Source organism: Chiroxiphia lanceolata, chromosome 6, assembly GCF_009829145.1.
Source record: "Chiroxiphia lanceolata isolate bChiLan1 chromosome 6, bChiLan1.pri, whole genome shotgun sequence".
NCBI lineage: Eukaryota > Metazoa > Chordata > Aves > Passeriformes > Pipridae > Chiroxiphia > Chiroxiphia lanceolata.
The window spans coordinates 28,692,156-28,705,377 of NC_045642.1; the positions used below are offsets into that span (position 1 = coordinate 28,692,156).

At 43.8% G+C, this 13,222-nt stretch overlaps 1 protein-coding gene across 4 annotated transcripts in view; it reads right to left on the bottom strand.

Annotated features, from left to right (window-relative positions):
- The window catches only part of RGS6 (regulator of G protein signaling 6), a 266,760-nt gene that overhangs the window by 10,782 nt on the left and 242,756 nt on the right, over positions 1-13,222 (bottom strand). For 3 of the 4 annotated variants that reach the window (XM_032690526.1, XM_032690521.1, XM_032690522.1), the window contains one exon: positions 10,201-10,254. The exons of the other annotated variant lie outside the window; for it this stretch is intronic. In XM_032690526.1, the coding sequence (XP_032546417.1) occupies positions 10,201-10,254 (54 nt within the window). The remainder of the gene's footprint in view (positions 1-10,200; positions 10,255-13,222) is intronic. 4 annotated transcript variants of the gene reach the window in all.

Here is a 13,222-nt window from a genome sequence, read left to right on the forward strand (position 1 = left end):
TTTAGGAAGGGAAGAATAACTTACCCACTAAAAGCAATGAATACTCATCTTTTAAAGGAGCCTCTGTATATAGAACAGACTACATAGCATACATGTAATACATGCAGCCTACCACTTACCAAACTAGGAAAGGTACTGTGACGATACCAAGAATAGATGGGATGTATTCAAGCATGCAGTAATGAATGAATACATGCCCTGTGCAGGCCATGCTCACGGTCCTCCGCGGCGCTGGGTGTGGACACTGACTGGTTATCACACATCAGAGAACAATCAGACAACAGGCTGCAAACATTGGCTGAATCTCCTTTATGCTTTGGGTACATTCTGATGCTTTTTCTCACCTAAGTAATGCAAGTTCCTTTTCTCAGTAAAAGCCAGTATTTGTTAATGACCAGAGTAGTGGAGCAAGCACATTTTCTTTTAAAGTAAAGTATCTTCCAAAGATAAAAATAACCCTTTTCCCAGATGTCTTTTCCTGATGCCAAATCTAAGAAACTTTGGAATCCATTCCTGTATCCTTCCCTGCTAGCTGTCTGTTCTGATAGCCACTTCACCAGCATCTCAGTATATGACCTTTTTATAGTTTCCAGTTTTTCAACCACTATTTTCTACCAATAATGGCTCAAACCTTTGTCTTTATTGTATTGCAGGCTGTGAGTACTTTCCCTGCCCTCAAATGCTGTTATCTATTTATGCAAGCTGGTAGATCTGGGAAAGTGAAAAAGTGGAAAAGCTGGTAAATATATGACAGTTTTATGAGATTATCAAGGAACCAGTTAAAAAGATGATATCAGGCAGCAATTCCTTCTCTAGCCTTATGCCTTCTTCACTGCATTCATGGTTACTATTTATAATACATCACAGTGACATACAGCTGTGCAAAATATCACACAGTTCACCTGAGAAAGATAAGATCCCATCAACACATTTCATGTGCATGACACCATACTCATGAATTAAGAATAAGACTGAGTGTGACTTGGACTCTGATCCAACAGCACACAAACCAAGAGGACATAACAAACAGCATGAGGCAGTAGCAGTGGCCAAGGGATCAAGCTCATGATCAGGAAGATGGAGAAGTGGTAGCAGGGAAGAACAAAGATAACATGGAGATGGGAGACTACTGAGACCATCAAGAAAGGGATAGCCAGGCAGTCAGGGTAGACACTAAGGCTTTCATAGTTGTCTAATGCAAATGATCAGATACATATGGAACTGAAACTAAACATGTGACTTTGGATTTCTGAACACTGAACTGAGATGCACTTACAGTCCTAAGACAAGAATTGTTCAATACAAAATTACCAAAAGATAGCAGAAAACTAAAGCAGGGGAAATGCTATCACGGAAATGCAAGTTTGCCTCACTGCAAGAAGGAGGAGGGAATTTTAGGCTCCAGATAGAAAGCATCCTGGGCACTGAGCATGACAACTATGTTGAATACAAGATCTCCAGTCCTATTCTTGTTTCTGGAAAAGTCATCCTTGCATGAGAAACCAAGGTGGGGTGCTGGCTCCAGAGCCATCAAGTATGTCATGTGGGACTTTGCCTGCAATGCTTCTGGATGAGAATACAAAACCACCAGGCTACAGCAAGGACTACAGCAACTCCTGCTTACCAGCTTCTCCTGACTACTGCACCTCTGCCTCCTATGTTTAATGAAGCTGGAGGAATCTGTTGATTCAGTTATTCACCTGTGCTTGGGAACTGAGACAATCTTCAGTCTTCATTGACTTGCTGTCCCATACACAATGTTTCATTCATAATGTCCAAGATTATTTAAATAAAAGTCATTAGAAAACTTTCATTCTTACATTCTTTATCTACAGTCTACTTCCCACACAGCTCAAACACAGACCATCTCATCTTTCACTTTATTCTCTTTCAGCACTGAATAGAACTTACCACTTGGAAAAGCTTTGTTCTTCTTCATACCTAACTCCTTGATACATTTCACACCACATCTCTCCTCTGTATCTGATGTCTTCTAGTATGCTCACTTTAAAATAAAATATCCCAAGTCTTTCAGTCTCACTACATACTCACATTTCCTCTAGGACTTATCACGATGGCTGCTTTTCCCATTAAGTATTACACTCTTTATAGACTGTGTAAATGATGAAATATAAAGTACAGCCTGTAGTGTATCACATGCAAGCTGCAGGCAGCCATGGCAAGCCTGTGCACATCACACTTCCACTGTGCTGGACCACTATAGCTAGAGGAAGGAAGCAGGGAAAACACAGGGAAAGGCATTTCCCACAGACTCCAATATTCAACCAGAAGTCTGGCATTTGCATCTTTGCCCTCCACAGTCCTGTGGAGCACTCTCTGGCTGACATTGTTGGTTTAGTCCAGAGCTGACAGGTCCTGCCATCACTTGAGCTGAGTTTCATAAGGGGTTCCGGAGAACAAATGCCTCTCCCTTCTCCCAGGTTGTGCAAGTCTCCTCTCTGTCATCAGACAGTAGAAGAGACACTCAAGAGCTTCTTTGCTTTCTTCAGGTAAAGACCATTTTCAGTCTAGGAAGGTAATGCTTAACAGTGTCCCACATCAGTCAATTCAGCCAGAATTTGTAAAAATTCTGCCTAAACAATAGATCACTGGTCTGTCCACTCTCTTGTCCTGTAAAGCACAAAGACTGAGAACTCTGATCGTCTCAAAAGTGTTAATGTGTGTGTGTGTGCCTTTTGTTCTTAAAGAAATGTCATCTGGGAATAAAATGCAGAGATCTCAGCACTGAGTCACCACCTTGATACTGAGTCAGAAATTTTAACACCTGTTTTCTTACAGGGAAATTCCTTCCTTGAAATATAACCATTTTAGGGAAGTTTGACTTCAAGTCTGAGTATTATGGCCCAGTTAAGTTACCTGTTACCTAAGTTACCTGTTGAAGCGGGTATCTACAGGTTTAATCCCTGTTATTGCTGGAGTACCCATTGCTGCTTTTAGAGATAATACTCAAGATGTAACAAAGGAACCCCCTCCTGTTTCCTCCTTTATTAAATGTAAATGGCTAACAGCACAAGTTAGGCAGAGACTTGGTGGCTTCCTTTGTGAGACAAAAGCAGCAGTGGTTCCCCTAAATGTACACATTAAAATATATTTTCCCTCTCTCTTGGCCCTGAAGGATCATCTCAGCTTATGAGAACTAAGCTTCTGTCTATCTGATTATTAAATAATTTCTAAAGCAGATGGAAAACTACAGTAGTTTAAACAGCTAGGCTGAGACTGCTGAGCTAAAAATAGTATAGCAGGCTCCTTTTAATTAGTACAATGATGAAATATGACAGAAAAGAGAGATGTAGATATATGGATTTGTGTGTATGTGTGTCTTTAAAATTAAGTTACTACCTCAATACTAGGTATTATTTATAACATATATGATACATGATGTCTGATTTTAATGATGCCATTTATCTTCACTTGGGAGAGAAGACAGGCTAACTCTGCTTTCATAATGTCAATCCTTGCTGTATTCAAAAGGAAAATTGTAATAAGATAAACCTGCCACCATGCACAGTGCCATCCTTTTTAAAATGAGGTGGATTAGTAAGTGTTCCGAAGCAATAGACTGTCAGCTCTGCAACTCCACGAGATCGACTGTTCCCCAGGGCACCATAGAGAGCATGGAAGAGTCAGCCTAGCTTTATATCTTTGATTCCACAGCACAAAAGCCTGGCACAGGGCCAAAGGGGTCAGGTACTGTGACGTTTATCCTATCATTGTGCTGCCTATGTGTTTTTTGAGGACTCTTCAAAATTGAACAGAGGAGAAAAGACATCTGCCACCCCTCTGCTACAGCAGTGCTGGGCAGTGCATGCCCTGTAGTGTTCTGCTGCACCGTGCAGATGTGGCCCTTTTATGCTCACTGGATGACTGATGACCATGATGCTGGGTCCACTGGAGCACACAGCTGGTGGCCAGGCTGTGGTGGGGGCCTGCCATGAAGCACACTGACATCACAGCTGCAGGCTTCTGGCAGGTAAGCTGAGGAGGCTGAGGATGCCTGGCCTCTTAGGTGTGGATCAGAGAGATGTTCCCTTGCTCCAAGGGGAAAGCAGACAGGGAGGCACTGCAAACTATGCCCTTTGGTACAGAAGGACCTGATCAGTGGTGGGCACAACCCCCTTTTGGCCATCGCACCAAGGTATCAGCTGCTACTTTGTAAGGACCTGGAATTAAGAGGTGAACAATCACCACAGTGAAAATTTCCCTGTCAAAATCTTGCAGTCAGTGTCTTCCTTAATGCAGATCAGATAGCACCTGGCTTTCAGAGAGATTTGATGCAAAAACTTGGTGCATTCATTAGTCATGAGCTGCCTTCTCCTGGTCAAAAGTATCAAACCAAGGAAGATGAAACAGTGCAGCTTGTAGGAATTGAAGAGTGGTATAAAAAATTATGTAAAACCCTGTTCTTTCTTATTTCCCATTGATCCATGTGAAGGTGGCAAGCCTCCTGCTGGCTAGCAGGAATCCAGAGTGTCTTGCTAAAGTATGTCAAATGGTTCATCTCTGTCTCCTGAGTTATGATCCTGAGATGAGCAGGAGCCCTATGGGTAAGACAACTTCCACTTGCTCTAAATCCACACTCCTGAAGCCTAGATGTACAGCTTTCCACTGGTGCAGATGACCAATTTGGAAGTATTGAAAGATTTTTCAAGGGAGGCATTTAACCCAAGTAAGAGACAAAAAGCCTGTGATACTGTTTGCAGTCCGTCAACAAAGCTTTACTGTTTCTCTTTCTGAAGTGTTTCCTGTCTTCGCCAATCAAGAGATGGTGAGACCCAAGCAACAAGAACAGGCAAACCTAGAGAGTCTGATTTTTTTCACTCAAGTGAAGACTCACTGTCTAAGGAGTTGGGCGTGTCTGGTGTCCTGGCTACAAGCAGGATACAAGGATACAAGCTCTGGTATGGAAAGCAACACTGTAAGTACAATATTATGAGCAAGGAAGGGATCATGAACCTCTAATTCCATGTTCCTGGTCTGGCTCTACACCACCTACAGTGTTAGTGGAACAAAGTTCCCCAACTTCATACAGTGATGCAAAAGCAAACTGTAACAACATTAGATATATGTCTTCCCTGTGTTGCTAATCACAGTTGAAAAGTTATAGCAAAATTAATCAATTTTGTTTGAAGAAAGAATGAGCCAAAAATTATTTGAGGGAGGTTCTCAATTAGCCTGAAGTTCCAGAGCACTACAGGAAACAATAACTGATTAATGCTGGGAGAGAATTTTTAATACACATTTTAAATATTCTTATGACCTTACTAATAATCATGATGATGCAGAAAGAACACACACAGTCAGGCCACTTTATTCCTTGTGGTAAGTGTCTTTGAGGTATTCCTCAACTAATAATTTTCCTGACATTTTTGCAAAATTACACGTCTCCAAGTTGTGTTCTTGAAATCCACATTTAAATCTTGAAATTCAAATGCAATTTACATTAAAATTCATGGTTTTATCCAAAACCAAGTTCTTGGAGTTCTACCCCAAGGTTTGCATTATGTTTCCAATTCCTATACCTTTGGCAGGGTTTCCCAGTGACTACGAAGGTTGTGGGGCACATCTGGCTGGGCAGCCCCCCACCAGGCTGGCTTAGACCTCTGGGAACTGCCCCAGGAGTGAGCGTATCTGTGCATGACAAGGTGTGTGGCACACGCTATGTACTGCTGCTGCAAGGCCAAGCCTTCAAGGACCTCAATTCAATCAGTGACCATGAGATGGTGGAACTCAGGATCCTGCATGGAGGAAGCAAATCAGTAAGCAGGACCAGAGCCCTGAACTTCCAGAGAGCTAATTCTGACCTCCTCAAAGACCTATTTAGAAGAATCCCATGGGTTCTAGAATTGAAGGGGGTCCAAGAGAGCTGGTCAATATTCAAGCATCACTTCTTCTAAGCTCAAGACCAGTGTATTCCATGAGCAAGAAATTAGGCAAAGAGGGAAAGAGACCTGCATGGATGAGCTGGGATGTGGAAAAAGGAACAGGCTACACCAGAGGTCTATAGGAACATCATTAGAGTATGCTGGAAATGAGTCTGGCAAGTCTTTACTTCTGAGGCCAGCCATCAGGAATCCCAGACCTGAAGGGTAAGAGAAGAAACCTGGAGAGAGGCCTCCCCTTCATCATAGAAGATTGGGTTAGAGATCAGCTAGGTAGACTTATCACCCATAAATTCATGGGCCCTGATAGGATGTACCCACTGGTGATGAGGGAGCTGGCAGATGTTGTTGCTAAGCCACTCTCCATCATCTTTGAAAAATCATGGAGAATAGGAGATGTGCCTGATGACTGGAGGAAAGCTAATGTTACTTACATCTTCAAAAAGGGCAAGAAGGAGGATGTGGGAAACTACTGGCTGGTCAGCCTTATCTCCATCCCAGGAAAGGTGATGGAACAAATAATTCCGGAGGTCATTACCAAGTGTGTAAAAGAAAAGAAGGTCATCAGGAGTAGTCAGCATGGATTCACCAAGGGGAAATCATGCTTGGCCAATCTGATAGCCTTCTATGATGGCATGGCAGAATGGGTCAATAAGAGGAGAGCAGCGGATGTTGTCTACTTGACTTCAGGAAGGCTTTTGACACTGTCTCCCATAATGTCCTCATAGGTAGGCTCAGGAAATGTGGGTTAGATGAATGGACAGTGAGGTGGATAAAGAGCTGCCTGAATGGCAGAGCTCAGAGCATCATCATCAGTGGGGTAGAATTCAGTTGGAGGCTTGTGGTCAATGGTGTTCCCCAAGGATCAATACTGGGTCCAGTCTTACTCAACTTGTTTATCAATAACCTGGACAAAGGGATAGAATGCACTCTAAGCCAGTTTGCTGATGATACAAAACTGGAGGAAGTGGCTGATATACCTGAAGGCTGTGCTGCCATTCAGCAGGACCTTGGTAGGCTGGAGAGTTGGGCGGAGAGAAACCTCATGAGGTTCAACAAAGGCAAGTGTAGGGTCCTGTACCTGGGAGGAATAACCCCAAGTACCAGTACAGTTTGGGGGCCGACCTACTAGAGAGCAGTTCTGCAGAGAAGAACTTGGGAGTCTTGGTGGATGACAAGTTGACTATGAGAAATGTGACGTCATATTATTCTGCTTGCAAAATAGGCTCAGTGCTCCCCTGCTGAAGAGAGCCAAACACTGGGGGTCTGTTCCAGCCAAACCTTAACCATACACTTAACTTCATCATGCCCGTGCAGGGACAGCTTGAATATGTGATCCTATAATGAGCAATCACTAAAGCACAGCGGAGCTCTGGGAACATGGGCTGCTGTATTGCTCCACTCCTACACAGCTGGAGACCTGCAGTGCATTTTGGAGAACTAGAGCATGCAGAATTAACTTGATCTTAATTTAGCCCCCTGAGTACACCATAAAGTTCCCACTTTGGTAACGCTGTCTTCCGAGGACATTATAACATGCCAACAAAGTGACTTTTCTCATCTAATGGTAGTGGCAAACTGCCACAATACAAAGTATAAAAAATTTAGACCCTTCCTAGTTGTGGTAGCTACTGTGCCATCAGAAGATGACATTTGATATCTGTATTAAGAAAATGAAAGAAAATGTTTACAGTATGCTAGTCAGTAAGAAAAAAATGAACAAAAGTGCCAACCAATCTACAACAATCTTCTTTGCAGCTACTTACATTTTAATCCTACCATCCCAAACTGAGCTTGTCAAGTTACCCTTCAAATCAAATGCAAGAGAAAAATCCATCCTTGGCTTTGCAACTATAAACCCAGCCAGTCTAGTAAAGTGAGAGTTACTCTTTCATGTATTTGGCAAATCTGGGAGCAAAATTTACCACTTGGTATAAATATTTCTGCATAGTTTCTTTTAAAAAAAAATAATCTTGCCTACTCCTCTTCCTGGCAGACTCTTAGAAAGTAGTAAATATGCAGATGGGTATAATGATATATTTTGTATCAACATATTTTAAATGTGTGCATATGCATTAGCTATATAAATACATTCCCCAGGAAGTCTGCCAGTGGATATACTACAAAGCCTTGTGTGTTACATTTGGGTTTGCTTGCGCAGTAGCACAGCAGCATCAGGAAGAACCGCTCTAGTTGTGTTTGCTCTACGACAGCTCACAGTTACCTGTGCAGTTTCCTGTTTCCATCTGCATGTAAAAATGTTTTAGATTTATATAAATACACATACATACACAAATGAGCAAGAATATCATAGAATCATAGAATGGTTTGAATTGGAAGGAACTTTAAAGATCCCCTAGTTCCAAACCCCTGCCATGGGCAGGTATGACTTTCACTAGACCAGGTTGCTCAGAGCTCCATCCAGCCTGGCCTTGAACACCTCCAGGGATGGTGCATCCACAACTTCTCTAGCCAATCTATTCCAGTGCCTCACAATGCTCACAGTAAGGAATTTTTTCCTAATATCTAATCTAAACCTATTATCTTTTAGTTTTAATCCATTCCCCCTTGTCCTGTCACTAAGTGTTCTCCATCTTTCTTATAGGCTCCCTTCATGTAGTAGCAGGCCACAATTAGGTCACCCCAAAGCTTTCTCTTTTCCAGGTTAAACAATCCCAATTCTCTCAGCCTTTCCTCATACGAGAGGTGCTCCATCCCTCTAATGAACTCTGTGTCCCTCCTCCGGACTCGCTCCAACAGGTCGATGTCCTTCCTGTACAGGGTACCCCAGAGCTGGTTGCAGTGTTCCAGGTGGGGTCTCACCAGAGCAGAGGGGCAGAATCCCCTCCCTCGACTCTGGCCACGCTGCTTTTGATGCAGCACGGGACATGATTGGCTTTCTGGGCTGCCAGTGCACATTGCTGGATCATGTCGAGCCTCTAATCCACCAGCACCCCCAAGTCCTTCTCAGCAGGGCTGCTTTTGATCTTTTCATTCATCCCCCAGCCTGTATTGATACCAGGAGTTGCTCTGACCCAGGTGCAGCACCTTGAACTTGGTCCTATTAAACTTCATGAGATTCCCATGCGCCCATTTCTCCAGCTTGTCCAGGTCCCTCTGGATGGCATCCTGTCCTTCATGTGTGTCAACCACACAATATGCACTGTATATACATATGTCTAATACCTTCATTATAAAGCTGTTATAAAGCCATAACAAAGTCTATGAAGTTTTGGTGAAATATTGCTCTGGGTGATACACGAAGACCATAGCAGTATGTCAAATCCATATGACATATCAAGTTAAATTTTACTTGATAATAATCAACACAAGAGTAATTCCCCACTGACCCAGCTGCTGCGTCTTCAGCTCTAGTGCTGTGCTTGCTCTGTACCACTCCATGCACAAAGCCTGTCCCATCCCATGTATCTGCCCATGTATCTCTGCTCCTCCACTGCCTCTGGTCCTGCACCCTCTCCCTGCTTTTTCTGTTCTCAAGAAAAATTGCTGCACAGACAGATCCCTGAAAGCAAGTGGAACAAGCTAGTCTTGCCCAAGCTCTGGAGTCCTACTGTGGGGACTGGAGAGAAGCAGCCCTGGTCAATGTTCAATGCTGCCCTGTGCTGCAGCATTCCTTCCCAACTGGACCAGCTTCCCCCTCCTGGACTGGCTAGAGGTTGGAGACTAGCAAAGGACAAGAGAGGGAGGACATCTGCCCTTGAGACCCCACCATTCCCTTGTCTAAAAGATTTAACAGTGTTTCATGTCTCTTGCTATTACTGTGCTCCTTTTCTGGTGCTGGTACCATGAGTGAGTCAAAGGGTATTGCACATCACTATTTACTGAGCACTGGTAGGTGGGGGCAACGGAGGAAGCGGCTGCAGTGTGGTGGGTGGATATGTATGTGATGGTATGGGTAACCATGCACTGTGGAACCACGTGGATACTGTTGCAATGGTGCTATGAGAACCATGCTCTTCTACTTCGTTGAGCAAGGAAAAGCTCCAACAAATACTGTAGTGGGAACACAGCAAAAAGACAACTTTGCGTATAATTCTAGACAAAAATCAACTTGCTTTTTCAATGATGATAGGCTGGAATGAGCATTCTCGCATTTCTGCCCCCCACCCCCAATCCCTTCTCTAGAGCTACTATTTAGATGAGCTACAGTATTAAGAGAGAAGCTGCAAAGATGCTAGCTGCAAAAATAAAGGATGAAATAAAAGTCAAGCATCCACATTCCTCCCAACTAAAAATGAAGTTCTGAGGAAACGGAGGAGGGAAAAGAAAAGGAACTTACCACACTGCGAGTGAACTTTTCTAGAGAAGTTCTACGACCTTGCTCATTCTCTGTCTTAACAAGGAAAAAAGTGGGGAGAGAAAAATACAGAAAAACACCCCTTCAGCTTAAATGCAGTCTTTCAAAACAGTAGCAAAATATAGAAAAGCAGCAAGTGGAAAAAGTTGTAAAAAATGTAAAAAGCAGAAATCAATGTTTGCAACAGCAAACATAAGAAATCAAAATGCCTTAAAGAATGAGAGACATCGCTACTTTTATTCTCAGAGAATGTTACCTTTTATCCTGTGAGATTTTTGAATGGCTCAAACAAGTCTGTGCATTGCTGTGTCTTACAGCTATTGGTATTGATTTCTTGTTCACTGAGTTGTCCTTCTGGCTGTTTGAGCTGGGACCTCTGATTCTGGTTAACATCTGCCAAACAGCTGATCAGAGGCTCCCATCTACTTGCTTAGAGTGATGAAAAAAACACAGTAACTTTTACACTATTAAAAGCAATGTGTGAGTGAATACAGCACTGGAAGAAAACCACCACTGGACTCATTGCCAGGGAACCTACACTCTTCTACTTACCCAGAGGGTAGAAGCATATTTCCATTAAGTCTGGCTACATCAAAACAGAAGACAGCATACGCATGTCTTTGAAAGGCCACAAAAAGATAGAAGGCAGATTTGGGACACCGATATTTTTGTACCTGGAGTACAGGACTATTCAAATGCAGGAAGACCTTCAACTGCACTGTCAGAAGACAAGTGTGTGCATCACAGATTTATTAATGTAACCCTGAGAAAGTTGCTCACTGCAGCGCTTCATTCATTTGGCACAAGGGAGATCTAATTGTCACTAACAAGGAAGAACTCAATAATGTATTGGTATGTTTGCTGGAATATCTAAGAGAAAAAAATTGTTACGGAAAAGAGAAGAAACTCAACAATATGAAAGAAAGTCATTGCAGTCAGAAAGCTGTCAGCACTGCTCATTTCCAGGAGAGAAACTTATTTTAAGTTTACTGGTGAGCCAGCAAAATGGGTGTGGTAAGATGGAAGTAAAACTGCTGCAAAGGAGATAAGGAGCTATGTACAAGGGAAAACCACAGCAATGATGGTGCATGAGAGTGCAGTGGAAATAAGCATTGCACTGGAGAGACAATAGCTGACACATACCATCTGCCACAGATTCAGCTGCAGTAACAACCCCCAGAACAAAGCATCAGTGCAAATATCAGATGGAGAAGATGTAAGGAAACCAAAAGCTCAGATAAATAAGATGAGAACTTGTGTAGGTGAGTCTAAGCAAAGCCTTTTGATCCTTCTGCATGTTCATCACAGCTTTCACAGCTCTCTGATGTCTACAAGGTTAGTCTGAAGCATCCCAGGCAAAGATGAGGCAGGTTGTCCCTGCCACATCACCAGAGATGAGACCAAAACATAAGGCCCTTTTAAGACAAGCAATATTCTTTGTCCAGATGAAAGAGTCAAGCAACCTCCCCACTTATAACTGTTTGAGGAAGCCACACCATCAGCTCTGATATCCCAGAAGTGGTATCAAGAGTGAAAGCTAGAGGCATGCCATTTTAGCCCACATGGAGAACAGAGCCAAGGCCCCAAAGCAAGCACCAAGCAACAAAACCGACTTCCTGGCTGACAGGAAGGCAGTGTTGTACCCAGTCCAATGGTCCCTAAAGGAGTATTTAACATGCACTAACCCAAGGGTTAGTTGCCTCTCCTTGCATGTGAGAGGAGGAGAAAGGGGAAAGAAACATCACTCTTCTGCTGAGTATTACAGCAGTGCAAGTGCTCAGGGCATCGCAGATCCCCTCTTTCAAGGAGCCTCAGAGGTGTCCTCACACCCCGAAACAGCAGAGGTGACAGGGAGAGCCTGCAGTCCTGCCACCTTGGCTGAACATGTCTCAGTGAGCAGGATTGAGGACAGGAGTGCCCAGCTGGGCAGCCAAATTAAAGACACAATTTCATTCAGGAGAAGAAATACCTGGGTGAAAGACTGAGTGTTTTGCAAGGATCCCTAGGGGAGCAAGGCACTTGGAGTTTGCAGCATTGCATTGCTGCGGGCTGGAAAAATCAGTGTCTCGCCCAACTGCATTTTGAAGTGAATGTTTGGTGTGCACTGGGGGCAAAAGAGAGTGAGCTGCTGAATGCAAACTGCGCTGTGCCCCTGCACTTGCCATCAAAATTTAGTGCCTCTGCTTTTTCTACCTGCAAGGTGAGGCAGCTTCCCACCCAGAAGAAAGGCAGGATAGTGGTCTTCAAAGATGGTGAGCATGTTGATGGGGTGCTGAGAGCTTGTCTGGTACAGGGAGCCCCCCACAAGGCTGTTTGCTGCCTACCACAACTGAAGATGTGTGGGGAAGCAGCCATGGGGAGCACTGACAGTGTCTTACAGAAGCACCTTGCAAAGCACAGTCTGCAGTCACTCTACACATTTGGCATGGTGGTGGCAGGCTGGGACCAGCTGGATGCATGGAAAGCTCATCCCTATAGCATCCAGCTCTGAGTCAAAGCATGACATTTTCTAGTAAAATAAAAAGCAGCTGAGGCCGGCTGGCTGCAGAGTGATGAGCCGGTTGGAGCAGTTTTAATGTCTGTGGGTGTGGGTGCTGGCTGTATGGCTCATTGGCTCTTCCTGTCTGCTTGCCCCTGTGGCTGGCAGCCTGCTGTGGATGGAACTGCCTGCCCACATCTCTACACCACGGTGCAGAGGTGGGGAGGCTGCCTTGCACAGCAAATGAAAGAAATTTAAAAATAACAAAGTAAAAAAAAAAAATAAAAAAAAAAATAGAAAGACTGAGTCAGATCTGTCTCAGTCCTGGGAACAGACCTGGCGTGTGGACCCTGGAGCCGTGCCTGCTGCAGCACCACAGCAGCATTTGCACAAACATGCACTGTGTGTGCAAAGGGGCAAAGGCAGAGAATGTGCATGCCAGTCATGTAGTCTTCCTAGGTACAAAAAAAGCAAACTTTCCAGTAAACACACCAAGAGACTCTACCAGCTAATGGCAAAGGACAT